At 49.0% G+C, this 27,761-nt stretch overlaps 10 protein-coding genes across 10 annotated transcripts; 4 read left to right on the top strand and 6 right to left on the bottom strand.

The window, feature by feature from the left end:
* Positions 1–50: 50 nt before the first annotated feature.
* Positions 51–502, bottom strand: N7481_001217 (ankyrin repeat domain-containing protein; the record flags this gene model as incomplete). The annotated part of the gene is made up of 2 exons (XM_057260436.1): positions 51–329; positions 416–502. Coding segments are annotated over 2 exons (366 nt in total), but the record flags the coding sequence as incomplete, so codon positions are not given.
* An 802-nt stretch (positions 503–1,304) lies between these two features.
* N7481_001216 (putative MFS monosaccharide transporter) lies at positions 1,305–4,290 on the bottom strand (the record flags this gene model as incomplete). Its single annotated transcript, XM_057260435.1, has 4 exons — positions 1,305–3,280; positions 3,340–3,808; positions 3,872–4,003; positions 4,147–4,290. The coding sequence occupies 4 exons, from the start codon at positions 4,288–4,290 to the stop codon at positions 1,305–1,307; spliced, it is 2,721 nt and encodes a 906-aa protein (XP_057128267.1).
* Positions 4,291–5,938: 1,648 nt separating this feature from the next.
* On the bottom strand, positions 5,939–8,477 carry N7481_001215 (putative C6 transcription factor; the record flags this gene model as incomplete). The annotated part of the gene is made up of 7 exons (XM_057260434.1): positions 5,939–6,132; positions 6,201–6,410; positions 6,465–6,955; positions 7,016–7,165; positions 7,235–7,409; positions 7,469–7,942; positions 8,003–8,477. Coding segments are annotated over 7 exons (2,169 nt in total), but the record flags the coding sequence as incomplete, so codon positions are not given.
* An 811-nt stretch (positions 8,478–9,288) lies between these two features.
* On the top strand, positions 9,289–11,247 carry N7481_001214 (uncharacterized protein; the record flags this gene model as incomplete). The annotated part of the gene is made up of 2 exons (XM_057260433.1): positions 9,289–9,869; positions 9,933–11,247. The coding sequence occupies 2 exons, from the start codon at positions 9,289–9,291 to the stop codon at positions 11,245–11,247; spliced, it is 1,896 nt and encodes a 631-aa protein (XP_057128265.1).
* A 772-nt stretch (positions 11,248–12,019) lies between these two features.
* N7481_001213 (LysM peptidoglycan-binding domain-containing protein) lies at positions 12,020–13,270 on the bottom strand (the record flags this gene model as incomplete). Its single annotated transcript, XM_057260432.1, has 1 exon — positions 12,020–13,270. The coding sequence occupies one exon, from the start codon at positions 13,268–13,270 to the stop codon at positions 12,020–12,022; it is 1,251 nt and encodes a 416-aa protein (XP_057128264.1).
* Positions 13,271–14,694: 1,424 nt separating this feature from the next.
* N7481_001212 (cupin domain-containing protein) lies at positions 14,695–15,924 on the bottom strand (the record flags this gene model as incomplete). The annotated part of the gene is made up of 3 exons (XM_057260431.1): positions 14,695–14,999; positions 15,186–15,620; positions 15,681–15,924. 3 exons carry the CDS (start codon positions 15,922–15,924, stop codon positions 14,695–14,697), a joined length of 984 nt encoding a protein of 327 aa, XP_057128263.1.
* Positions 15,925–16,287: 363 nt separating this feature from the next.
* N7481_001211 (uncharacterized protein) lies at positions 16,288–17,985 on the top strand (the record flags this gene model as incomplete). The annotated part of the gene is made up of 7 exons (XM_057260430.1): positions 16,288–16,335; positions 16,382–16,573; positions 16,641–16,995; positions 17,045–17,201; positions 17,253–17,408; positions 17,459–17,541; positions 17,648–17,985. 7 exons carry the CDS (start codon positions 16,288–16,290, stop codon positions 17,983–17,985), a joined length of 1,329 nt encoding a protein of 442 aa, XP_057128262.1.
* Positions 17,986–21,573: 3,588 nt separating this feature from the next.
* N7481_001210 (uncharacterized protein) lies at positions 21,574–22,887 on the top strand (the record flags this gene model as incomplete). Its single annotated transcript, XM_057260429.1, has 2 exons — positions 21,574–21,759; positions 21,817–22,887. The coding sequence occupies 2 exons, from the start codon at positions 21,574–21,576 to the stop codon at positions 22,885–22,887; spliced, it is 1,257 nt and encodes a 418-aa protein (XP_057128261.1).
* Positions 22,888–23,186: 299 nt separating this feature from the next.
* On the bottom strand, positions 23,187–25,044 carry N7481_001209 (cystathionine beta-lyase; the record flags this gene model as incomplete). Its single annotated transcript, XM_057260428.1, has 5 exons — positions 23,187–23,742; positions 23,795–24,133; positions 24,202–24,804; positions 24,857–24,951; positions 25,030–25,044. The coding sequence occupies 5 exons, from the start codon at positions 25,042–25,044 to the stop codon at positions 23,187–23,189; spliced, it is 1,608 nt and encodes a 535-aa protein (XP_057128260.1).
* A 1,204-nt stretch (positions 25,045–26,248) lies between these two features.
* N7481_001208 (ANL family adenylate-forming protein) lies at positions 26,249–27,623 on the top strand (the record flags this gene model as incomplete). Its single annotated transcript, XM_057260427.1, has 4 exons — positions 26,249–26,815; positions 26,871–26,965; positions 27,021–27,142; positions 27,196–27,623. The coding sequence occupies 4 exons, from the start codon at positions 26,249–26,251 to the stop codon at positions 27,621–27,623; spliced, it is 1,212 nt and encodes a 403-aa protein (XP_057128259.1).
* Between the last annotated feature and the right edge of the window lie 138 nt (positions 27,624–27,761).

Here is a 27,761-nt window from a genome sequence, read left to right as displayed (position 1 = left end):
AAGAAGGATTATCTCACCCTGTCGACGAGAAATAACATCATCTAGGATGTTTATGTGCACTCCGACGGAAACTCGATATTTAGGCGTGCTCCGGCATTGAGTAAAAGCCTTACCGAGCTTACCCGTTCCCAAAAACAAGCTGCAGCTAGAGGACTCCCGTACTTGCCCTGATAAATCTGCATATTGACATCGGCACCTGCGTCAAGGAGAAGCTGGACGATTTCTCTACTCCCAGAAAGCATGCAAGCTGCAATAAGGGCGTTGCCATAGCTTCTGCCTTTACTCAGATGATTCACGTTTGCCCCCGCTTCTAGCAGGAGTTCCACAGACTCTTCATATCACGACCAATGATTGCCTCGCAAAGCTTTTCAATGAGAATTTATCAATGCCAGGTTCTGAGTATTCGAAGGCTTACCTGATCGATCGAGGCCCCGGAGTAACTCTGTTTCGAAATTCCGGGGTCTCTGGTGATGTGATCGTATTTTCGTGACTTGGCTGGGTTTCTAGGGCCCGGATGATCATTAGATTCAGCGGCTGACCCTGTATCTGAGAATTTGGCATGATGAGTTGCAGAGTCTGGCGCTTCCTCCTCATCTTGTATGTAACCAAGGGAAGGATATCTGGAATCACGGGACATAATTCAGATAATGGTATAACACAAGGGAAATGTTGTTCTGCTGCTCATTCAAGAGTCGCGCGCGGGGGAGGCTGGTCTGAGTTGGCATCAATCTTGACAAAAGTGGTTAGGGATTCAGATGTATTTCCCATTGGTGCTCACCTGTCCACTTGCATGTCATGTCCTGACATGCGCAGAAGTTGCGAATTGAACCTTGGAATTCCATACCCCGAAGACGAAAATGCTGCAGTTGGAATACATGGATGGATTAAAAGTACGTTGTGCACTGGCAGACAAACCGGGTCACCAGAAGAGGCAACGGTGTAGCAGGAGGTACATATTTGCGACTACTTTGTCAAGATGGAAGGGAGGGGTGTCGTATGGACAATATACATTCATTAAGACGAGATGTGCAGTACTAGTAGTAGCTTGGAAGGTACCCAAAATCAAACCAACACCGGCGCTAAATGCGAACAAAGCCAAACCTCATTAGCTATTCGTAGTGTGCCCAAGAGGGCGGAGGGCGCCAGATTCCAGAAAAGCTAGCAAAAGAGAGAAAAAAGAGGCAGTATGGGTATCTTTCATCAAGTCATATCAGAATAACTGAAAAAATTAATACTTCGAAAGGATTTTCGAGTATGGCAAAAGTAAATGGGAACAGAAACATTGACCGTCGAGGACGATTATTTCAAGAATTTCGTCTGAGAGTTGAAGTTCGGTGCTGGACGGCCCCGTCCCCTGGCTCGTCCGGTTTCATCTTGGAAGAAAGGCTCAACTTCGAATCATGGACACCGGCAAGAGCAGGTGCTTGATGTTTTTCGCTTGGGAAAGGGAGATCAGGCAGGTCATCGGGATTGGAAACTAGGCTGCGTCGCCTGGAGAGAACACCACCAAAAGAAGGATTCTGTTTCTCTCGGTGCATCGTAGCTGGAGCACGGCTGCGGCGGCGTCGGTGGCGCCGCAGATACTCGTTCGGCACTGGGTCGACTTGCTTCTTAACGGCTGGGACGAAGTTGAGGTAAATGGGGAAGATGGCACCGGCGGCAAAGAGAGCAACAATCACACAGAAGGAGTACTGTGCACCATGGGTCAAATATGCGGCGTATTCTGCGAAAGGGAAAAAGGTTCCGCCACCAACAGCCGTTGTTAATAAGGCAGCGGCTGTTTTGGTATGTTGGGCCGTGCCGCGAAGAGAGATGGCAAAGATGATGCTGAAAACGCCGCTTTCGAAGAGATAGAGAAGCATGGCCATTGCTATGGCTGCGTTTCCGGTTGTATTCATACATAGCACGGCGCAAACGATCATGCCGATGTAGGAGACCATGAGGATCCAGCGAGGTTTGAGGAACCATTGAGCGAAGGCGGCGAGGAAGCGACCGATGGCAAATATGCTGTGACCAATCGTAAGGAACTCAAAGGCACCTAGCGCTGAGCCTTGGTTTGATGCATCAGTGAAGCGTTCTAGGCTGGTTGCGAGCACTTCTTGACCGGCTACGTAAAAGAATTGAGACCAGATACCTAGCCCAAGGGTCAGCCATACGACTGGAATGCCGACAACCTTTGTCATGTTGTCTTCTTGACGGCGGTTGGCTAGCTCTTCAAGGTCTTCGTCGGAAGCCTCGGGGATCGGAAGGTAGTAGAAGGCCACTGCAAGCAGGACATCAAATAAGGCAATGCCAAGATAAGCCCATTGAACATCGACGAGGGAGGCCACGTCATTCACACCCTTGAAAAGAACCTTCTTAGCTAGAAGTGGGGAAACGACACTGCCGACGGCCTGGACTCCTTGTGAAATATTGAGTCGGATCTCGGAGTTTTCAAGTGGACCGCAAAGAGCAATGAATGGGTTCGCGGCGGTTTCAAGCACAGCCAGGCCGAACCCAACAATGAAGTTCGAGACTGTAAAAGCGGCAGTAGATGTAAGTACGGCAGACGGCCAGAAAACGAGGGTTCCACAGGCATAGATGCAAAGCCCGGTGATAAACGTGGATTTAAAGCCCCAGATCTTCAAAACTGGCCGACCAACCAAGAGGGGGGCGGTAACATAGCCTCCAAAGTACGCACCATGAAGGCCAAGCGAGTGCCAGGAATCTAGATGAACAATGGTCTGAAACTGCGAGTTGAGCATGTCGAGAAAACCGTACGCGAAGCCCCACAGGAAGAAGAGAAGTGTGGTCAAAGCAATTGGAGCGATGGATTCCTTGTTGTTCAACTTGAGCATGCTCTCCGGGTTCTTCATATTGACGAAATCGAAGAACGTGATAGTTGGTGGGTAGGATATACTGGTATGGGTGTTGGCTTCGGTATCTTGAGGACCGGTGCCTGGGTGACCCAGAAAGTCCAATAGTCCCATGGGCTCACCGGAGTCTTTCTGATGATTCGCATTGTGGCTCTTTGTCTGGGATGGCTTGCTCGAGTTGCTATCGGCCGGTGACGTCGAAGGTGACGGTCCGTCGGAGCTTGGAATGGCAACTGGCGGGGGCATGGCCACCGGGCTCTCCCCTGTCGCATAGTGGTTATTAGGGCTGGTATATGGGTCATTGGTATCTCTGATCAATTTGGGGACAAGGCGAGCGACAAGAGGTTTGAGACTTGGTACGCAGCCACACATGATGGAGACATTGACTTCGACGGCTGACCACATGAAGGAAAGCGACGCGTACCCTGAGAGGTCAAAGTCAGACGAGAAATAACATAGACGAGAGAAGAGGATCATAACTCACAGCTGAAATCCGAGCCGCCGGAGCTCTGAATGTGAATGGACGAGAGAGCCGCTTGTCGCGAGGTAGCCGCTCGCTGAAGAAAAGCAATTCGGATCACATCAACGACCGCCACAAAGAAACCGAAGCTGAACGTTATAACCAGAATCGCCTTCTGCTTGAATGGTAGACGCATCTGGGTCAACATCGGCATCGGTAGGAACAGGACAGCCAGGTCGGTGATGATGTTGACAGGAGATGAAGACAGGTAGAGTGTGACGATATCGGTGCAAGTTGCGCCCGGGGGGACCGAGGGTAATAAGGCAGCGGAGACGGGGCGACACTGGAAAACATTGATCATGGTCAACGCCAAACCGGCGCCATTGACCACGGCGAGAGTGACATAATTGGCCCATCGAAAGACCTTCTGGTTGCGAGTCAAGGTCAGGTAGAAGACAAGAATTGAAGTCTTGACAGCCATGAGGGCTGGGTTCTAGAAAAAAGAGTCAGCCCAGGCCTGGGAGTGGCATAGAAGGTAATTCTCCAACAAACTCACGTATAGAACGGTGAACGCATAATTGGCTTTGCTGAGGGCGCTTTCGTTTTCTTCGAGAATGTCACTGGAGTGAAGACCGAGTCCGTTCTTTGTCGCGTAGAAAAGGGCGAAGCAGAAACCAAAGTCGATCACCTAGATAGTTGTAAGCCAGTATTCACAGCATGTCTCGTGCCATGTCAAATCGAAAATCGAAAAGTTTTCCACGTGGGCCAGTCCAACCGGCGCTGCACGCCCCGGGGAGGTGCAGGGACCATCCCCGGCAGATTCCAACGTACCCATGCAAGCAACATTAGATAGTCGTGTAACGCGATTCTTCTGACGACGAAGATGCGCGAGACAAATCGCAAGGCGACGAAGATACTGGCAATCACGAAGAAGGTGATTGAAACTGCCAGGGTGGTGGGTTGACGAGTTTGCATCTTGACAGGCGGCGCGCCAAGGGCGGCGCAAGAAACAGAGGGAGATTCCGATTGATCAAGGACAATTCGGGGACCGCGATTAAAGCATGGTTTCGGATGGAGGCGTAGGGACTCGAGAAGGGATGGCCATGATCCCTCAAAGGGATCCAGATAAATCCGGGGTAAAACCGGGGGAAACAGGCAGTGACAGCGGAGATCGGGGGGGTCCGAGGGAGAACCGGAGTCGGAGTCGGTGAGAGAGGCGAGGATACGAGGATAGAAGGGTACTTCAAGATACTGCAAAGAGGGGAAGAAGTGAGGTGAGGCGAGGCGAGTATGAAGTTGGAGAGCGAAGAAGTGAAGTGGAAGAAGTGGAAGTGGAAGTGGATGTGGATGTGTGGGAAAAAGAAGTCGCAATTTCCCGCGATCGGAAGGCGCGTGGGGAAGGAACGTTCAAGTTTGCCAGTTTGCCCAGTCGTGCCTTCCTCCACTGCATTCGCATTCGCATTCGCACTTGCCATTCTTACCATTTCTACCATTTCTACCGTTTTATATTCATCAGCTGGACATACTTCTACTTCTACATCCATCTACTACATCTACATCTGACTAGAGACATCCCTTGATCCCATGCCCATGCCCATCCCCAACACCAGGTCAAACAATGCGCCACTCCTCCGCAAACTTTGGCAGCCTTCTCCAACCGTGCACTCAGGGACGCCCCCCTCTTGCTGAGCCCCATTCCATGAACTCTCGGTACTGATGTGTGAAGTGCATTTCCCTTTTCTGCTAGGAACCGTCTACCATCGCTTGGAAGACCATGGTCTCTCAAACCTTTCATCCACACATATTCTCCGGTTGTCCGGCCTCACCGACTATCGACTAGTATCGACTCGGCTGATCCTGTCGATCCTCGACCTTTACTGCTTTCAATATGGACTATTGATTCTGCGGCAAAATTAAAACACGAGCTCTTTCCTTTGTTAGCGCTAGCGCTAGCGAGCAAACCGTTGAGTTATTTGGGGTGTGGGCTGCACTGGGCTGCATTCAATGTGCACTACCCGATCCACTGACGTCATTCGGCCACCCTCCGAGGGAGTTTCCGCGGGATATCTTTCATCCTCGTTCTCGTAAATAAATACGAGTACATGGATGGTGATCTTGCATTTGCCAGGCGACACTCACTGTCACAGAATGATTCGAAATACACGGAGTATATCCAACAAACGATGATTTTCGCAAATTAGCCGCGCATCGAGATCGTCTCTCTACCTGCAGCCAGGAGCTTGGCATCTTAATTAGCGCCGCCAGCAATTGGACCCTGTGGACGCGCTGGTGATCTGAATCTCAATCTTATCGGGATCCTTCCAATGAGACATACTCAAGGTCGATCATCCTATCGGGTGGATAGACACAGGATCACTAACTAATCATCGTGGGACAAAGTTCCCGGAAACGTGACATCTAGGCGAATCATCGCCCCTGTACCCTGTACTCTGTACTCTGTATGTACTCCGTACAACCCACGTAGCTTTGCCAAGATAAATCCATAGTGAGAGGTATCGCGCTCGTCGGACTAAGCAGTAATAGTAATGTGATAACTTTATTGTTTGTTGCGCAGTGCAGGCACTTGCCCGCTTCCTCCACTCGGGCTCACTTTATACAATAATCATGGATGATAAGCTGATCCTGGCTCCATTGACAATATCCCTTGTCTATCGATCATGGCAACGAGATCGTCATCCATCATGAACTCCCCAAGTTCCATTCCAAATGGGGATAACCCAAAGTCAGCAGGAGGTAAGGTGCCTCGAGCGCTATTAAGAGATGGGAAGGGGGGTATCGCCCCGTTGATCTCCGGTTCTAAAACTTGAAGGATTAGCATGGTATCTTACGGCCGGATCAACGCTTCATTTCCAATTAAGACTTACCAGAGCTAACCAGGACCGTATTAAATTGTTCCAGATAGTACCTGCAGCGGTCCACCAAGCGATTTCCATCGTCAAGCTTGGCAAGTGCCTCCGCCGCAAGACCAGGATATTTTTCTGCTTCCTTCGCCTGCGCGGTCATTGAAGTCGTGCTTAGACTTTCGTCGCGATAGACCCAAACGGCACCGATGATCACCAAAGCAGCGTTAAATGCTAAGAAATAGTCAGTCAATTGCCTCGCGATTCAAGGAAAGTGTTGCAAAATACTGTAATATAAAGAGAACCACCAAGCCCCCAGGAGACTATGCTTCCACCCAGGCTCAGAGACAACACCATGCACGATACCAATGATCTCCATCGCTGACTCAACGCAGATCTGCATACTATTCAACCCCATCTGCTGTAGGAGTTTTAGGTCTTGTGGGTCTCGGTTTTGGGATCTGCTTGCGGCGATGAATTTGACCAAGACGGGCCGGTGAAGTAAGACGCGCAAATTGAGATACCGCAAAGTCAAGATGACGCGGAATTTCCATGAATAATATTCAAAGCTGGCGGTTATTGGATCTCGAGGCATACCGTTGAGTTGGGATGTTGAAATTAACTGGAGATTTGGGTCCAGGGATCTCTCCCACGAGAAGAGTCGTTGTTCCATGGAGAAGATATTGGAAATGACTTCTGTAGTAGGGAGAGGGCCATCGCATCCGACGTTTTGGCCGTATAGAAGGTCCAAAACATTCCAGAGTTGTTTATAGAGTGTACTAAAGCAGTGCAGTGTTAAATCCCTTGGTCAGGCTTTTGTGGGCGAAGGGGCAACAAACATTGTGGAATTGAAGAAGGTCAGGCCGAGGAAGGTTGTTTCATCATTCACAAGAGCAGACGATTCATCGAAATCTCGCTTCGAAGGCAAATCAAGTTTCACGTAGTTATCCGGGATAGCGGCAGGTCTCCCGAAGGTCATACTCAATGTTCTAATTACTTTATCAGTATTCATCGTCGCCTGGATCTCACAGCTAATTCACCTGTCCAATACCACACACCCATACCAAGTGCGTTTCCGCATTTCCTGCTCGAGGGTTGAAAATGACTTGGAAGCATTTCGAGAATGTAATCCAAGCTGAAGAGCAGCTTTTACGGCCAAGCCGTGAACGGTCCACGCCTGTACGGATTTCTGCGTCCCCTGGAGGTATTGGCCCATCAGGAGGAGAAATTGAACTGTAATCCGAATGAACAGTCAGCAAGACTTCCATCTCTCGAGTACATCCCTTTCATACCAACTTCTAAAGTAGTCCCTCGAAGAATCTCGCTGCCACAAAGCCCAAGGCCCCGCTCATAAAAAATGTCCGACTCGGCAATCCGCACGTCCGCTTTAGCACCACCGGTCGCCGCAGTCATACTCGACATGGCCAGCACCATATTCAACAAGCCAAGCCAGGTTCTCCGCACTTTCTTGAAGTTCTCCCTGCTCATTTGGTGATATGTCTCAAGAAACACAGGCGGATAGATATACGGGAACAGCAACCCAGTGTTTGAAAAGTATCTTTGGATCATCGCCAACGTCTCCGTCTGAGGAGGTAACGAAAAGAGATTGACATGCGGCTTTCTATCTCCAGACTTTCGACGGGTCGGAGATGGTGGACGTGAAGCACTCACAAAGCCGCCTTCGGCGGTCCCCGGCGAAAGAAGGTACCCTTGTTGAACAACGGCGCGAGAAAGGTGTCTCAAGAACGCGATATTAGACGAGGGACCTGTTGCTTGTCAGCAAAGATATTCAATAAGTAAAAACAGAATCCCCAGTACTAAAATACCGAAGAATCCCGAATCCTCCTCATTAGCCAATGTCACTGCACCCATCCCATCAACCGAGTCCTCTGTCCCAATTAAATCAGGAACATGAACCTGCACCTGCTCCCTCTGCTTGTCTACCTGAGTATCTCCATTAACAACACTTCGCACCCCTAACCCACTATCAGAAACATCCCTTAAATTCCCAACCTGCCCCTCAATTCTGTCATTGAGTCCATCAATCTCCCCTCGCACCTCAGAAAACAACCCCTCAAGCCTCTTAACCCTGTCTTCAAGACCATGCAAATAATCCTTCTGAACAATCACATTCGTTGCAGTAGTAGGCGGCGTATAGATACACTCGAACCCCAAATCCCGACAAAGCGAGCACCGCGGCCTAGTTCCATCGCACCGAGACTTGCGCGTGCGGCACGCATCACAGGCGACAGCTACGCGCCGACGCTTGGAAGTTGGCGCGGGTGTTTCGGACTCTAAGCCCGCTATTGAATCTGTCGGCATGGTCTCATCGTCTTATTTGCTTATGATTTCCTCTGTATAGGGCAAGATGGGTGTCGGGGTTGATGCGGGTGGGTGAGTTATGCGGGGAAATGCCGGGTATTGCGGGGATACGTCGGATGCATTTCACATCTCTGGGAGAGTTGGTGGGGACTACAGTCTCCCCGCAAATAAATCCATGTAAGTGTATAGAATTGCGCAAGGCGCTTAGCTTTCAGTAACTATGGGATGGTTAGTCATTTTGCGCTGCATTAATGTCATCGCTATTGTTGAGTTGCTGGTGTAAAGTTAGTAGTAGTCAGTACTACCTCTGTCGGCGCAGAATGAGATATACAAGCTGTGAAACAGCAAAGGTCTAAATTTAGGACTCGTTGCGGGCTGACAGACCTCGATTTCCCGCATATACATCATGCGCCAAGCACGGAATGTGAAGCGGTTCAAAACGAATGAGAGTACCTCTGTACGCGCCCAAACATGCACCATCCCCACTTCGCGCCAACGTCAACGCTCTCAAACCCTCACTAGTCCTAGTGAAATCCTGGCGCCACCGCAGCAATGTATCGCATTACCTCAATGGCCGACACGCGCATAAGACTCAAAAAAAAATAGGGTCTGCCCCACGGCAGATCTGGACCCTTATGCAGGGCCTGTCGACTAAATAGCAATTCGAAACACCGAATCCAACAACCATGTCAATGATCGTCCCTCGAGCGCCTATTGGTGCTGTTGGGTTTCCTATAAGACGAGACTAACCTGCGGCTCACTTTCAATTCTCTCACACACCGATGCAAGCATGTCGCGGACCGCCCCAGTTGCTGCTGTTAATTATGATTCCCCACCGTCACCAGAGAAGGAGGAGAACCCTCCGTCTCCCCATAAGGGACTGACGAGCCATCGCACGAGTATAGCTTGGAGTTGGGTGGCGGTCACTATCCCTATAACTGCACTCACTATTGCCTTTCTCGTCATGGTGTTCCAATATCGAGTGACTCCCAACGACAGTCCGTTCAAAAGCCTCCGCTTCCCTTCTGCAAGCGATGAAAACAATGCTGTTTTCGTCGACCTAAACTCCAGCGTGATATTATTTGTCACCTCGTGGGCCAGTTCTCTCGCCCCAATGTTGTCCGGTTTCCTTATGGCCCTAGCTTCGTTTCCCATTGCGCGCCAACTATCCAACAATATTCGCAACGGTCGCACAGATTCCCTACCCACCCCCTATCAACTTGGACTGACACTCAAGTTTCTTGATGGGAGCGCCCTCGGAGCGATTTGGAGTTGGATGATCTATGTTGTTTCATGGAGGAAAACCCGGGTACCGCAAACACCACTTCTGGTCACTACTTCGAATATTGCCGTGCTTGCTACGGTTCTGGGGTAAGCAGCCGACTGTGAATAGACTCGAGTTATAGAACCGATGATTGACGATCGGTAATTTAGTCTTTTAGTATCCGCTGCAGATACCTGGCTCCATTTGGTGACCACAACAGTGCCATTTACCCAGCTATCACCTGTTTCCAGCCCGATGAACTATAGCTTTGGTATAACCCCACGATGTCTCACTAGCAACAATTCCGTCGCAGCGCAAGGAGACGCCTCAAACGATGGATCGTTCTGCAGTATATCTATTGCAGCTACGGGCGCTTTCTTTCGCGATCCTACTATTACGTTTCAAGTTATCAGCAATATCTCCTCTGAAGCAACTGTCTATACACATACGGAGTCCGATGGAAAGGCATACACCTACTTTGGAATTCCAACTGAGGAATTAGATCCTAATCATGATTTCACCGCACACAGTTACGCTTCCCAAACTTCATGCTCTCTCACCACACAACCCTGTCACGTCCGCACTGCCGCATCATCCGTCCGATTCAACTGCAGTGCCGCCTTTGCCGGCTTCATCAATAACCGAGACCTCCAATCCGCGTTTTACACGGATGGAAAATTAAACGATGTGACCGACACCTACAACAAAGGCACGGGCAACCCTTATTACTTTTCGTTCGCCTCGGCGGAAAGCACGGGAGTCTCAACTGTACCAGGGGGCAGTGAAAACAAGGATTTCGTCCTGAGCCTGCACGGTGCCCTCACTTTTGCTCTTGGCTGCAAGAGTACCGTATATGATGTCGAGTATGACCAGGTTAATGGAAGTATCACACGCTTCGACACTCGACTCAGCAATACCTCGGTCAGCAATATTTGGCAGACAACTGTAGCAAACTACCCCGGTGACTGGGATCTTCCCGTGAAACAGGCCATGACGGCTGCATTCTACTCGACTAATTCCAGTCAAGAATTTGCGGACATGGTTGCATTATCCTACGGCAAGTCCAGCATGGCGTTTGGTGCGCAGGGGATTGAGCCAAGACCAGCTCTCGCTGTGCAAAGGCGGAACACAACACTGGTTGCAAGACTTCCAGTAGCACCCCTGATTGCTCTTGTAGCATTTTGTCTACTATTTGTTGTGGTTGGTTTGCTGTTTACGGGGCTGGCTATTTGGGCAGCGCGGTTTGAAGACGTTCGCAACATACAAGCAAGCCTTGGAATCGTCGGACTGGTGGCGGATCGCTTTGAGAAGGATGATCTCAAGAAGGAGGCCAAGGATACCGATGGCTTTTTTGCGGAGTATGTCGGTCACTCAGGCCGGAGGGTTGCAATTGAGAAGTATACGGAGACGGATAGTACATATAGATACACCACCTGGCAGAGAGCAGGTATCTCGGATTTTGGCAGTAAACCACCCAGCAGGTAGGATCTGACCTCGAGCGGGTCCATGATTCATAACTACAATATCATTTGCCGAGCACGGTATATCACCTAATTAGAACGGTTCAGCGCAATGCAGTAGTATATGAAGTCTTCAACCACTCCAAATCTGCAGGGGCAGATGACAATAGCAGATGACAATATTAGGGTCGACCCCCTGCTAGGGTGTGATCGCGTGCATCAGTAGCGCCCGTTGCAACCAAATAGTAGGTACAACGTTGTACAAAAATACGATCATAGTAGTACGGACTTTTGTTTCAAGGTGGGGGCACCTAGCAGGGGGGGTGATCGCCGATATGCAGAAGTATACAGATAAGGTTTCTAGGATATACGGTTGCAAAGTGAAAATGATATGGAAGTGAGTTCATGAATTGCTTCCATCGCGGTCTGCAGATAGAAAGAATGATATGGTATCAAAGTGTTTTGGGAAAGATAAAAAATCGTCAGTCGTGTCGGCTCGCGAACTCCGTTCCACGAGATAAGCCAAGAACCGGTCTAGGCAAAGCTCTGGAAAGATATGCGATCAATGAATGCAGCCAACTGTCTATCAAAGACAAGAGACAAATTTTGTGCTGAGAAATGCTCTCCCGCTTGGTCTCCATCAGATGGCACTGCCTCTGAAAGAGATCAAGTGGAAGAAAAAACAACCCCTTCCAGTGTGTCGCAAGGGGTTGGGAATGAAAACTGGGCCTTAAGGGCAACGAAGAGAATGTTGAAAATGCGAAAATGATGGACGGCTTAGATATGCAAGTCGATGTTTAAGCCTTGACACAGTATTGGTAGCCCTTCCATAGATTTGAGCAAGTGTTGTCCAAGCCCGGGTTGAGGCTTTGGAAATCGGTCGCAGTGATTCCATATTGGACTTCAATCTTGCGGCAGTAGTCATTTGCCTTGACGGTGTAGTATTGTTGGCAGGGTTTGGAGGCGTAGGGGTATGGTCCATAGTTGCCGCCAGGCGCCAGGCTGGACGATGGCGCCGGGACAGGTGCGGAAGAAGGCACAACAGTGGGAGCAGCAGTTGTTGTTGGGGCGACAGGAGCAGGGGCCTCGGTGGTCGTAGCTGCGGGCGCGGGCGCAGACGTAGTAGTGGGCTGAGCGGTTTGAACGACGGTGGGCACGATGGTGGAGGGAGCGAAGGTCTCAGTGGCAGCGGGGATAGAGCTGGAGGTGGAGGTTGATCCGGAGCTACCAGAGCTACCGGAGCCGGAGTCGCTCGCTCCATCCCACTGGCTCGAAGTCAGGGTGGCGATGAGACCCGAGTTGCAGTTGCTGGTGCCGGTAGACCAGCCCAGGAGACGGTTGGCGATATCTGTAGCATAGCAGTTGGTGGAGGTAATACCGTCACCGAGATTGCCGTTGCTTGCAACAGAGCCGGAGTTGTAGCATCGGGCAGCCCTGTAGTAGGTGGCCGATTCCTCGGAGTCCTTGTACTGGGCCATACAATTCTTGAGACCTCCGGAGCCAGTAGTACCGTCGCTGATCATGCCGTGGATCTTTTCATACGGACAAGGAGAGACAGGTGAGTCTCCTGCAGCATTGTTGCAGGCGTGCTGGCCATTGTGGCTCTGCATCAGACCAGGATTGATGACTCCATTGTCTGTGGTCTTCACGCGGACACAGCCATTGCTCTCCTGCATCACGATAGACAAGATGTAACGGGAGTCGACACTGCTTTCGCTAGCAATGGCATTGATCGCCTTCTTGATGTTGGCGATCTCCTCCTCAGAGTTGTCGTCACCGTAACCCATGTTACCGCAACTGGCCTTCATGACCTCTTGGTTGCTTTCCCACATGTCCTCGAAAGTGGACATCCATTGAGAGGTCGAGGGCCAGCCCTGCGAGGTAAGACCATCCCCTGCGAAAATACCTGCGTACAAACTGGTGCTGCGTCCACTAAGAGAGTGAGTGGACTTAGCATCTGCAGACACGCTGTAGAGATTGGATGCGACTGGAGCCCCAGAAATGAGGGGGAGGCTGCCAGCAGCGATGATAAAAGGAAGGAATTGCATGATTGCTGCAAAAAGAATGAGTGTCCAGCACAAAATGAGAGAAGAAGGCTTGCTTGAAGAAGAAAAAAAAAGAGAGAAGGTTTCCAGGGGGGGAAACTGGGTTGTGCGGTATATAAAGTCAGTGACTCGTAGTTGCCCCCGTCTCACGTGGAGCTCGGTCAATCCGACCTCATTCACTCCAGTCACCCATTCACTCTACACACAGATGTGCCCTGTCCATCAGGAACAGCCCTGGAGGAACATGCTTACGGGGGCCACCGAACAGGATCCACTACACTCCACACACTCCACAGAAAAAAAGCCAACAAAGCCTTGCGTTGCAGAAGGTGAAACAAACTAAGACCTCCACCGAAAAGAACGAAAGTTTGCCCTGACTGGCAACGATGCGCGAGCGGTCGCTAAGTTTCAGGTGCAACAGTGAGGGATGAATAGATGATCGGGCGGGCCTTGCATGACCCTAAGCGGTATTAGGTTAGCAGATGGATACTGCGAGCCCATTGAACCCATCCAGTCGGTGCTGCCAGTGGCGATTTTCCTGGGCCGCGGTGGGGAGCGTGGCTTGAATTTCGAGCTCTCAGCTGCAAAGTCGGTCCAATTGCGTGGCCACGATGCCCTTTTTTGGTGACTGGCGTGCGCAATGCCTGTGGGTTACATGTCTAGACCTGCTCTTTCCCTCTTTTCCCTCAACACCGAAGGGTCATTCAGGGTACTCGGGGTGCTCAGGATATTCAGGGTCAGTGGTGAATTACGAGGGTGGCTGTATACCAGTGGGGCAAACCCCTTCTCCTGAACCCTGAAGGGCAGGTATGCCATGTCTCGCTGGGAACTTCATGATATCCATCGAGGGCTGGCCCTCGCCAGTGCGCAGGTAGCCCCCCTAAATGAATCCACCGCACGGAAAATGTTTTTGCGATATGTGACACACGGTCATTCACAGCTTCGATGACTCGCCCCCGGAGGCCATTTTTCAAGGTGGAGGACACGCCTCAAACTAGCCTGATCCTTTCGATTCTATTGCCCCGGAGGGATTACCCGAACACCACTTACGTACCCAATCAGTGCATGGAATTTGAATTAACGGTTGATTCGTATTCTCTCTCGCCCCGGGGTCCACACTCCAAGGTAACATCTCATCTATTTTGTATGTGCAACATATCGAGCACGGAGTAGACACATGTAATTAAGTACTACTGTGACACGGGGAATTTTCTTTTTCTACTCCGTACAGGGTACAGAGAACGGAGAACGGAGTACAATTGAAACGAACGCATTGCTTGGTTGCTAACAGTGGAGCCTGGGGAGAGCCACGCATCATTAATCGGAAACGAACAAAACGGTTAAATCCGACCCTGATATCTTATTAGTAGTCCATAGACACGAAGCATATACATCTCCATTTCGCGCAGCGAAATGAACCAGGACCCTTAGTCTGACACAAGCTTCTCAACATTCATCTCCTCCGAACGATAAAATCCCAAGGCATCAATCATCGGCCGATCGTCAAAGCGGTACAGGTACACCGCCGCCCCAGCATCGGCCAGATGCTGGTACTTATGCCATGACGGTACGCAAAAGGTATCCCCTTCTTCCCACAGATACTCCTTCCCGTCGATGATCGAGCGTCCGCGACCAGTGACGACATGGTAAACGGCCGAGGTGGTCTCGCGACGGGACGGCGCAGATGCTCCAGCTGAGAGCCGCTCTGCGCATCCTCCGAGCACACGGCTCACTGGGGAGAGAGCAGATTAGCAGTGGGTCAAACAGAATATCAAAGAATATCAAAATGAGGGATCTCCCAAATTCCCCTGGATATCAAACGACTATCACAAACAGGGGGGGGAGCTTGGTGTTGAAGGGGATAGTGTACGGAGGAGTGCAGGGGGAGGAAAGGCTGGGTTGAATTGCAATTCCTTACCTTCACGCCCATCATCTTTCAGATACCGACAATATGCCCAGTCCCCCGGTTCAGCATCCAGCCTCGCCCGCATCTCCGACCACGGAAACACCAGCGGGGAAGTCTCACTCTCCACATCCGCGGCTGGGTACCGCGGCTGGTCGAAATGCTGCACAAAATGCACGGGGAAGTGGCGGAAATTTGGCAAATCCAGCCCATCCAGCCATACCATCGGCCCTGACCCGTCCTTACCGTGGTCGTGGTAATTCCAGGTCGGTGTGAGGATCACGTCGCCTCGTTGCATTTTAATGCGCCGACCGTGCACGGCCGTGAAGCCGCCCTGGCCTTCGATGATGAAGCGCATCGCAAACGCCGTGTGTCGGTGTGCACGGGCTGTCTCGTTTGGCATGACTAATTGTAAGCCGGCGTAGAGGGTGTCGGTTGTATATGGTGCATCTTGTTATTTTCGTAGTCAGTAGGAGAACTCATATACACCCTGTCAGAGCATCAACTCACCACGGGCGGGATTGATGAGCATCAAGACCCGGCGCTCGGCTTGGGACTCGGGAACCAGATTTCCTGCTCGCTCGAGATTCGGTCGGATCAATTTGTATTTCCACACATTGGGGATGGTGGTTGGGTTGGGAGCGGGAGGGTTCAGTCGTGCCATCTGCTTCCACAGGGGGAGGGTCTTGCTCGCTTCTAGATCTGCGAGGAGCTTCTCCTCTGAATCAACGGTGGTGACTTTTATTGTCGACATGGTCACTCCTGGTATTCTTGTGTTTCGCAAAAAATAACACCAGCTCTGCTTCAACTTCCAAGGTTCAACTTGAAATTTCCTTTGATATTCTTGAGTCCGGGTCCGAGTCTTTTAAGTCCCGATTCATGGTATGAATTGCTGGTACTAGTAACTATCACTAAGATATATACTAGAGTGCGAGCGTTTTCTGTCCTGTCCCGGCAAATAGAAGCCGGGGATACATCGGGAACGCCTCCCCGGACACCTTTCGGAAGTGTTGGGAAGCACGCTTATAACTTCGGAAACTGTCTCGTTCAATATATCGATTAACAAAAGTTTGAATTGCTCATTTCTGTCATTTGCGGATAAATTAGAGCCGTCGGAATGACCAGAGAGCATGCTAAAGAGTCCCTAATGGGTACCTCTCTCAAAGTACGTATAACCGTTGAGATAGGAACAAGTGTTGACGGAATAATAGAACCCAACTTACCCTAGCAATTGTCTCGCATTTTTGAATGAAATGCCAATCGAATATTCGAATACTACGTGTCGGGTACCACTAAATATCGTCGTTGTTGGCGCCGGGCTCGGCGGACTCGCAACAGCCATTGCGCTAGCAAGCTCAGGACATAGCGTCACTGTTTATGAACAAGCACCTGCCCTCGGAGAGGTACTGTCATATTTCCTAACATTATCCTACATCGAACACTTTTGAAGTCTCTTTACTGACAAATTAGGTCGGTGCGGGAATCCAAATTCCCTCCAACTCCACCCGACTCCTAAGCAGACTCGGACTCGATCCATACCTCGAAAAATACGTAACAGAGCCCGAGATTATTTCATTTCGCCGCTGGGAATCTGGGGGTGTTATTGGTCTCACTCGCCTCATGCCTGATTTTCGAAATGTCTTCCATGCCCCGTACTATGTGATTCATCGAGCCGACTTCCACACAGCTTTACACCGACGCGCATTGGACCTGGGCGTGAGAATCAAACTTGCTTCTCGAGTGACCGAGTACAATACTCAGGGCCCGAGTATATTTCTCGAGGATGGCACCACTGTTTCGGCCGATTTGATCGTGGCTGCTGATGGTTCGTTCTCCTTTGTGACGATTTTTAAATTAGCCTAATCTTTGGACAGGAGTCAAGTCCGTCGCACGGAAACTAGTAGATAAACCAGGCCAAAATCCCTTCGAACAAACTGGGTTTGCAGCTTATCGAGCTACCGTGGATGTTGCAAAGATGAAGGCGGATCCTGAAATATCCTGGCTGTTGGAACGTCCCTCACTCAACATCTGGTATGGAATACCCTGAATAGATGTCAAGAATTTATACTAACTCATGGATAGGATCGGTGATCAAAGGCATGTTATGACATATACAATTGGAGCAGGCAAATCGTTCAACATGGTACTTTCTCATCCAGATACCACTGATCCCGCGACCTGGGATCGGTCCGACGCACTGAGTGACATGAAACGAGAATTCCAAGGGTGGGACAAAAGGTATGATCAATGAGCTTGGAATATCTGGAGATATAATGCTAATCCATAAGGCTTGAGAAAATCATTGGAATGATCGAAGGCACCATAAAATGGCCCCTTGTAAGCGGAATCCCGCTCACCCGTTGGGCAAGCGGTCGCATCATAATTTTAGGCGATGCAGCGCACGCAATGCTGCCATATATGTCCCAAGGCAAGCCTTTCTCTCCATAATTCTCTGACCAGGATTCTAAGATTCTCAGGTGCCGCGATGGCTGTCGAAGATGGCGTGGCATTGGCATGTTCCCTAACCAAGATAGACTCGAAGGCAGATATACCTCAGGCGCTGAATATCTTTGAACAAGTTCGGATTGATCGAACAAGCAAAATGCAAGAAGCAAGTCTGTTGAACGGAAAGTTATGGCATTTTCCAGATGGGCCGCTTCAGCGTGCTAGAGATGCGGCTATGCAACCCGAGATACGGGGTGAACCTTTTAGCCATAGTCCGAATCAGTGGAGTGATCCCGCGACAAAGATGTGGACGTATCAATATGATGCGGAGGCAGAGATTGAAAGAGCCTGGGGAAGGAGTGGAATGTGATTTTTATCGGTATTTCTCGACTTGATAAGGTTAGGTAGAATGGGGTGACCTAGAGCTCACATTTGGAAGCGAGGCCAGCCAATTCATGTCCTTGGGATTCTGAGAGACCGGGCGGGGTTAAGTTAGGAGAACATCTACCATGATAGAAGAAGAAATATAGAAAGAGAGCCAAACCACAACAGCCGTAGAACGAGTATAGTAACTTGAATATAATGTTCCCCAGCGTCCACAATCTCATAAATCGGGGACATGACGCGGAGGTGAGACAGCCACTTCGCAAATGACCCGAGTATTTCCCTTTCTCACACTTCATCCTTCGTAACCTTTTAGATATCCTGTTGAATTCATTGATCGAATAACAAGAATGGAATCTCTAGCTCTAGAAATCTTCCATCGGGTTATCTCTTACCTTCCACGGGATAATCTGGCTGGATACGCCAGCGTCTGCAAAGACTGGAACGCAATAATCGAGAGACAGACCTTTGCTTCGCTACGATTAACTCCTTCTCGTCTAGTTGAATTTCGCCAAATCTTCGGCTTCTCTGTGATATTCCCTCATCTCCAAACAAGGCGTGCTCAAGTGAAATCCATTTTATTCAAAGCTGTTCTCCCGGAATATTATGTGATGGCTCGCTCAAAGTATTAAACTCAAGACGATCAAACTCGAAATAACAAATCCTATTATCAGGCAATCAAGTCTCTCTTTGAAACACTAGCCCTATGGCCGGAGAGCGAAGGCTGCAAGATATCGCTTGAAATTGCAGCTCAATCTCCCAGTGACTTGTAAGCGGAACCAGACAGTGAAAAAGATGAAATGTTTCTTTATGTCTCATATTTATGGCAGCAAAAACGATCTTTTGAATTGGAGATTCGCGCATTCTCCTTTAAACATCGAGGAAGAAAAAAAGAATCTTTGTCTCGTTACAGTAGTCACGGGCCTTGATATCTGGAGCGCTGGGCGTCATCGAAAAGTTACCCCGTCCGTTCAGTCAAAGGTCATATCTCGACTACCGCGATTCCGATCCATACAATTAGACCCTAATGACAATGAAAGAAAAGATGAGATGCTAAGAAACAGTCTCCGCGAAGGTATACACAGTTCTTCCTGTTGCTGCCCTCACCCCCAAAATCATGCTATACATTCAGCATACGTTAACATATGCATAGAATTTTCGCTCAGCCTTGCCGAGTGGCCTTGATCGTTGAGATCCCTATTTTTACAATACACTGGAAATTCACCAGAAAACCATAATATCTCCCCCTCTATCCGCTCGGTCGCCGGAAAGACTCTTTGAGCCTGGCCTTAAACGCATTGAGCCAGCAACTGGAGACTATCTGGCTGTTCTCGATCAGCATTGGGCCCGAGATCTTCTGACCACCAGCCCAGACAACTCAGCCTTATGGCCCAGATTATACTATTTTAAATTGGTCTATATAGCCGCTACTCCTTCTGGGCAACGGCTGTTCGATAATGACCCGAGATGGAGGGAACCGTCACCCAATGAAGCTGATGATGGTTCTTCGGACGATTACGACACTGCACCACAAGATTATAAACCAGAATTACTTCGCAGCATGCCTCTTGATACTTTCAGCGATATTTATATAGCAGCCGGCGATGCACCTTGTCAAATGCCTCAGCTAAAGACAATGGAGCTCGAAGCTTCTATTCCCGGAATCAACGGGCTAGAACATGTACTGGGATGTTGCCCCTCGCATGAAATCAAATAGGATCGACCGAGTGGGACGGCCACATGGATCAGCTCATCGGAATTTCATGTTACCAAAAGAATGCGTGAAGTTTGGGACGCAGCAGCAATAGCCCATGGTCATCTTCAAGTTAATATTGAGGTTTGTATTCGTGATCGCCTTTATTTCTCTGGTTTTGTTTGTTTTTTACTCATACTCTCATTATCTGAAAGTGCAGAACTTCAAAAATTATGATCATATAGGGAGATGGGATGATTGAAATTCTGAAAAAAAGACCCACAAGTTTGAATGTCACGTTGAAGAAGACTGTCAGTCGGGTTGTCATATGATGATCTTCCACGGCCGTTAGTTTATACTTTACAACATGTTATCTTTTAGTCTAGTTATTACTGTAGTTCAAACTATGTACGCAAAAGAACTAGCATGTAGATGACAAGCTAAAAGAACAAGGACATTTTCTCCGCCAGCGTGGGGAGTGGAAATTTAGCAACTCAAGGCTGAACATTTCCCCAACGATCAAGAATCGGAAAAAAAGGCGGAAACACAGCAAAGGAGAACCTTAGAAAGGACAAACGTAATCACCGACCATACTACGCACTTCGTACTGACATGCTGGCGTGCAGTGAGGCAGTGAAGCAGTGGGAAAACAGGAGAGCGGAGTACCCCAAAGACCCCAAAGACTCCAAAAGCCATGCCGTAATCGTACTTCGTACTCCGTGCCGAATGCACGGCTTCCCGCCCATCCGACCTGCACCTCCGCCGGTCGTTCCGCCGGTTCCCTGTGCAATCCCGACCCCTGATCGCGTACCCCATGATTCCAGCACCACAGTCCTCCGAACCACCGATATAGGCAGCAATTAATTCTTTATACGACATAGATATATCCTCCCTCCGAGTTGCGATGGAATATGCCTCTATCAAAGCACATTTGCAATGAAATGACGATAGTGTCTGTCCAGGTGTTGGCCAGGCAGGCTAAGAAGATAGCCGAGAACAGTCGAATTGAATCTACTCCGTACACGGAGTAGTACATGCAGAGACCATTTCTTGAGCCGTCTCCTAATGCGAGAACCAGGATGACATTCAATGGCTCGGAAGGTACCCGCTAGAATGACGTATCAGTGCCAATGCAGCATACTATGAACCTGATGGACAATGCACATGTAATTCTGGATGCATAGATCTGCATCCCGAGCACAAGAGGATAGTACTTTTCTCCGACCGACATGAAAGACCGAGCATGATCAACTTGTTTAGGATCTTCATGCCTAGAATCGGCTTGGAACAGGAGGCCCCCCTGGTTAAGCGGGCCAGAAATGGGGCCTTGTTAAGCATTTAGCCCAACTTGACTTCATCGAGTCCTCCTCGGACTATGTATCCAGCATGTGGCATTCCGTGATGAGCTTCATTAAGTTGAACCAGGGGATTTTCTGACAGGGATTCGTGCATAATGACGTTAAGTACGGAGTATCGAAAGTTTCATTGATCGAGCCCACAGCCTTGGGAGCTTCTGCCAAGTCGCCACAGCGGGTATAGGAAGCGCAATTATGCGACGAGATCGACAGGATCGTTGAAGATCATGCTCCACTTGCTTCCCCCTTATGCTCGAACCCACACGACCAAAGTCGAAGGCCGAACTCGGCGAGCGTCATGGACCAACCTTGAATCTCCATCCCCGTTATCAAACCTAATATCTTAAATATCTAATCAATCGCCCTTCTTATCCACCTGGAATTGAGATTGATCGTTACCGACCACATTCAGCAAATCAAGAAAAGGTAAGCATCAAGGATTACTAGCAACCTCCGAATGATTTCCACCTACAATTGACAAGAGCTAATGTATTGAAGTGATCCAAATATTTTGCTGAATTGAACTATGGCTACTACCCTGAAATTTCGGGCGTTGATATGGGCAGCCCTTTTGTCAGCCCTGGTGCCCTCCTGCTTTGCATTCCAATACAGCAAGTCTGATGATGGAACTGTCCATGTGTCGGACGAACAGGATATTTATTCCGCGGAAGCCGCTGCTATGGTCGACGAAGATGACAGCGGACAGAATGCGGTAGGCCCAGTCCAATCGGTCGCTACCTCAGAATATTAGCTAATTGGTTGGCTCCAGGACCATGGTGACATAGAAGTACCAGATGGTTCTGAGTTCACCTCATTTAACGTTAACGAGAACGGTGACGAGGAGATTCCCGGTTTTATCACGAAGGATCTGGACAATACGACAATCGAGCATCTCTTTATTGTTCTCCATGGGAGGTTAAGAAATGGAAATAGCTATTGGAAGCTGCTGAACGAGTCCATCGAAGATGCCAGAGAAGACAACTTTTCCGGAACGGACCGCAAAATGGGAGTGCTTGCACCGCAATTTTTCTCTACGGAATACAACTCTGGCCAGTACAAGGACAATCAACTGGCCTGGGACGACTTGAACGCTTGGCAACCAGGTGGTCAGGCTAATCATCCCTCAGGTACGAACATTACCTCCTTCGACGTCATAGACGGCCTCGTCAAGATTCACTCGGACAAGCATAAGTATCCGAGCCTCAAGAATGTCACCGTTGTTGGCCATGGTGGCGGTGGTCAGCTTGCTCAACGGTACTCCGCTCTGGGTAACGATGCCCCTGACAATGTCCACATTCGGTACATTCACGGCGATCCATCGTCGTGTATGTACTTCACTGAAGACCGTCCAATTGTAGCAGACAACGACACTTCAAAAGACTCCTGTGATTCCTACGATATCTGGAGATATGGCTTCGACAAGTTCCCCGGCACAGGAGGCAAGCAATTGACGCCAAAGGAATACTTCAAGCAATACCTCACTCGAGACGTTGTTTCGATAGTGGGACTCCAAGATACAGGCCACTCTGGGGATACGAGTTGCATGGGGAGAGTGCAAGGAGGCATCAATCGGCGTGCTCGAAACTTGACTTGGTTCCGATACATCAATGAGCTCGCTCGCACGGACGAAGACCTGGAGGATTTCCCTAATTCTTTCGAGAATCTCCCCGACTGGAGCGATGTGGTGGATGGAAAGAGCCAGCTGCGGCTTGTTGTTGTCAAAGATGTGGCTCATAATGCGAAAAAGCTCTTCCGTGGGGATCTTGGACGAGCAGCGCTCTTTCACGATGGCTACATCGCCGGAGGCTGGCGCCCCACGGATGACAGCAGCAGTGATTAGATATAACGGCCAGATAGAAAGTAATAGAACATAGAGCGCAGCCGATTATGAGACATTATGGTAAGTGCTATCTGGGCAACAAATCTTTTTCCTCTTAACCAGGATTGGGACTGTAGAAATCGATCGTCTTGCACGGTCGGATTTTAAAGCGAGCATGTTCTGTTCGCACGTACTAGTACGCTGATTGAGTAGGGAATCAGATATTTAGTGCCTTAGCCTTCTGGTATCGATCCAGGCATTGAAAAGTGAAATTGCTGGGCCAACCGCTAGTAATCTAAAACGCCCGCATTATGTCTCTATCAAACCTTGCTCTGAGACAAGGTGAATTCTGCGGGGATGCAACCCAACGCTTGCCCGACAACCTTCAACAATTCATCTGTATCTTCTAACCCCACGCTGATCCTGACAATATGGCTCGGAACGTCATAGCTAGCTGCCCATTCCAGCTCTCTGAAATGTGCCAAAAAGGCATAGGGGATAGCCAAGGTAAAATTAGTCCCAAGACTGGGCCCCTTGGCCACACGAAAATTATCGTAAAATCCAATGGCAGCAGCGGGCTCATGGAAAATAACGCTAAGAAGGAAGCCATAGCCTCCATCCTCCCTTTTCGCCTGTTCATAGAAATCCCGGGTCCCAACCAAAGAAGGGTAGTTGACCCGCTCAACTGCAGGATGTTCGTTGAGAAGATTAGCGATTGATTCGGCGCTAAAACTTGACTTTTGGACACGAGAAACGACGTCGGTGCAGTTCTTGGAGAGAGTGATGGCATCAGCTGGAAAATAATTGTCTTCCCAATCCGACAAGAGGGCGTCGTAGATTGTATCGAAATGAGGTGATTGTGGGTTCACAACGACACTAAATCTCGTTAGACTAGCTCTCATCGGTTTATTTCGTGCTTTCGACTTACCATCCTCCCATCACATCTGAGCCACCACTAAAAGATTTGGTCAAACTCGTCATGACGATGTCAGCAAATGGTAGAACATTGACATTGATGCATGAACCGATGGTATCGTCACATGCAATTGCAAAGTTGTATCTATCAGCTAACATCCTGAGGCGTCGCAGATCGGGAGATCGTAGTTGGGGGTTGCTAGGAAATTCACAAAATAGGGCACTAATTCGGTGTCCTTTGACCAGATCAGCCTCGAGCTGATCTAGTTCTGTCTTGCTTCCATGTCCATGCATTCTGAAATGCGACCATCCGGTCATTTCAATGCCTTTCACTGTTTCTGCGTATGGAAATCTACAAATCTGTCAGCTAGCTCTCGAGGGGATTAAGAAAAAAAAGAATTATTTGTATAAAGGACCCACCCATAAACAACAACAGATTGCGATCTGTTCAAATTCGTCGCTTTCAAAGCTCGGGAAACTGCATAGATTGCGCTCATCCCAGAAGGAAAAAGGAACACATCATGCGACATCACAAATGTGTCCTTTTCGGTTGTCATGAGCTCTGCAATGAGTGACCGAATATGTCGCTTTGCCTTTTTATCACACTTAAGCTTAACTGCTTCCGGTAAAAATGACACCGATGCAGGCGAAGGGGAATCTTTGCCATTTTCCATGTAGGTCATTTGTTCCAATAGTGAGAGAACGTACTCGGCGTGGCGACTCGAAATCCCTTCGCCACTTTCACGCCAGAATGCCAGGAATTCAGAGTGAATGTCAGAAGGGTAGATGACGGCCTCGAACGACGCCCATTTGATTTCCTCTGGCGTAAACTCATTACTGAAGCACCGCGGCAAGCTAAATGATATCACTCTTATTTCTCGGGACGATGCGTCCGTCGTTAATGTCTCAAGGCACCGCGATACAATTGCGCTCGATGGAAAAACCATGCAGCCCGGTCCGGCAAGTTCAAGCCGTGAGAGTACTTCCGAGTTCAAGTTTTGAATGACATGATGAATAAAGAATCTGATCAGGCATTAGAGAAATTGTCTTTGCGTATTTGATGAGCAGTTCATACCGTGGATAGCCTCCTTTCATCTTGTTCACAAGCGCCGGCGTTCGACTAGCCCATTGAACGACATCATCCCATGCGGGCATAGAAGCGCTCACAGCCTATCATGCCATGTCAGATTATGTTTCCATCAGCTTCGAGTCATAAACTCAACGTGTCGGTTTAAAGGCGGCAATAACTGCCCCAAAGGCCATGTTTGAGGATAATTTTGCGGATAATATGGCGACATTGTACGTATATTTGAGATTGGGGTGTGAGCTGAAAATGGGCAAGTAAATGTCTGGATGGGAGCGCCCGCGCCGACATTATTGATTTCAGAATTCCTCTGTCCGATAGTGGCCAACCATATTCAGTGTGGAGTAACTCTAGAAAGTGGCCCACGGCTTGGCTGTCACGATCTGATTTGCGGGATTTTAGTCCACACATATGAGTAGTTTATCCTCGTACTGCTATGTACGACTGCCTGATCGAATCTTGACGGGTCTGAGTTTACGCAATAAAGTAGAAGATCTACACCAAACGACCATAATTCGCAAGAGCTGAAAGGAGTGGATAGCTCAGTGGTTTCTAGAGTGGATATAGGAGCTCTGTGTGGAGCCTGCAGCTATCCAAATAGGGAACAAAGGACCCATAGTTCGCTTCATATTGTCTAAATTGCCGACAGATAATTCGCAGCCAAGTAGAACCTGATCGGCGTACATGTCAGCCGCGACTAAATTACATCCTGATCAATACACGTCCATACGTGTTGCCGTTATGACAAATACAGTTCCTGTAAAGACTTGAAGAGATTGCAGAGCATGTTCTCCAAGCTTTGGCTTCCTCATCTCAGAGCGCAAGCAAAAATATGGCTTCTACCTTGAGCGCATTTCCCGACAATAGCTTATTTCGTCGAGTTTTCCTGGTTTCGGAGTCTCGCCCAAATGGATTGATCGTTGATTCTTATAACGGGAGCATCACCTACACCCAACTGCTGCACGATGTAAGACATTATCGAAATGAGCTACGACAGGCTCTCTCGCCTTCTCTCTTCACTGACATGGGGGTGATGAGAGAAAATGACGTGTTTATCTGTACAGCCATTGGGTCTAGTTACGAAATGATCGTGGCATTCTTTTCCATTCTTTCTATCGGGGCAGCTATAATCCCTTTATGTGAGTGATGTTTTTTTTTTCTTGCAAATTCTGCTCTTTGTGCGAGGGAGCTAACAGCGAGGCAGCCCCGGGTCTAATGCCCGCTGAAGTGATGGATTTTTATACGCGCTTCAATGCCGAGGGCATCATCACACATTCAAGTGCACCTAACTTGGGGAATTCAATCAGAGTGCATGGTCAAAAGATTGGCTTTACCCCTACCTTGCTTCCCACGGTGAAAGTAGGAATCGAAACTGTCCAAACGATGGAAAAGCCTTACATTGACCCAAAAATTAATATCGAACCGAACCGACCGGTGATCGCGCTCTTCTCATCCGGTACTACTGGCCCGCCCAAGGGTATTGTTCATGCTTTGAGATACTTCACTGCACACATGGGACCTCTTCCCCAAGAGCCAGGCATGGCACTATCACACCGTCCAATGCAATATGGAGCATCCCTAACCGCTGCCGTCAACGCTATTCTCAGAGGAATGCAGCTTGAAATACTAACCCCAGATGCTGGACCATACCAAATCTGGGAGCGTTTACGGCAGGGTGGTGTGACTAATCTAGCTGGCTCAGTTGGCTTCTGGGTAGGCTTAATGGAATACTTTGAGCAAAACTTAGATGGTCTCCCTGAAGAAGCAAAAATGCCTTATACCGATGGTGTGAGATCTCTCCGCGTTGCAAATTGCAGTGGCGCTATGGCAATGCCAACTACCAAAAGATTTTGGAAATCGATGAGAGGGCAACCCTTGCAGATGGTCTGGGGTAGTACTGAATCTTCCATCGGATTAAAGACTGGATCTGATCTTGATTTTATTGACTCGGTAAACTCAAATCAAGTACATTCATTGCCGGTTCTTTATTTGCTAACTTCGACAGAATGCTATTGGAAAGCCTATTTCAAATGTGGAGGTCAAGCTCTCAGAAGGAGACCACGGAGAAATGAAAGTGAAGACTCCAACCATGTTTCTACGGTACAGCAAGAATTCCTTTGGTCGGTTGTTTACGGATCTAATCAAGAGCTTGCAGGTATTGGAATAACGAAAGGGCTACTCGAGAGGCATTTGACGAAGAAGGATTCTATCGAACTGGTGATTTGGTTCATCGCGTCGATGGGGACTATATTATCCAAGGCCGTGCAGCTACGGACAGTATGTCATCTACCATTAATTGGTGGATTTTCGCCATGCTAACTCATCGGCAGTTATAAACTGTGCCGGGGTCAAAACACCAATCCTGGACGTCGAGACGGGCCTTTCCAAGCTCGAGTATATCTCAGAGGCTTGTGTGCTTCCTGTCAAAGATCCCAAAACAGGAAACCGAGTCGCCGCTCTCGTACGCACTCGATTGGATAGATCGCAGCTTACGCTACAAGTGCTTCGGAAAGATCTTGCTTCCCACTTGCCAGCTTTTCAGCTTCCGACTGTTCTGCGTGTGCTTGGTGACCAGGAACACATCCCCCGAACTATCTCAGGGAAGGTGGCTCGACAAGAAGCAAATACTCTGTACTTTCCCCAAAATGCAGTAGATCCCAGCTTGGAGAACTTGCCACAGGAAGTCCAGCTCGATAATTTTGATCCGAAAGCACAGTTGCGATCGCGCCGGATGTGGGATACAGGAGGTGTTCAGTAAATTTACTCGCCGAATCTTTTTTTTCGAAAGTTGAAACCAGTCGGTGTGTATTTATTGTTCCAAGCGTAAACGCGAATGGGGCCGATGGAGTAGTTGTGGCGCGTAGGTGTGGATACTACTAGATTCAAATCAAGAATG

The sequence above is a fragment of the Penicillium waksmanii genome, assembly GCF_028829765.1.
Source record: "Penicillium waksmanii strain IBT 27052 chromosome Unknown utg000001l:1.0-4852451.0:1.0-4856178.0, whole genome shotgun sequence".
NCBI classification, from domain to species: Eukaryota; Fungi; Ascomycota; class Eurotiomycetes; order Eurotiales; family Aspergillaceae; genus Penicillium; species Penicillium waksmanii.
Note: the sequence above shows the minus strand (reverse complement) of the source record. Positions and strands in the feature narration are given on the sequence as shown.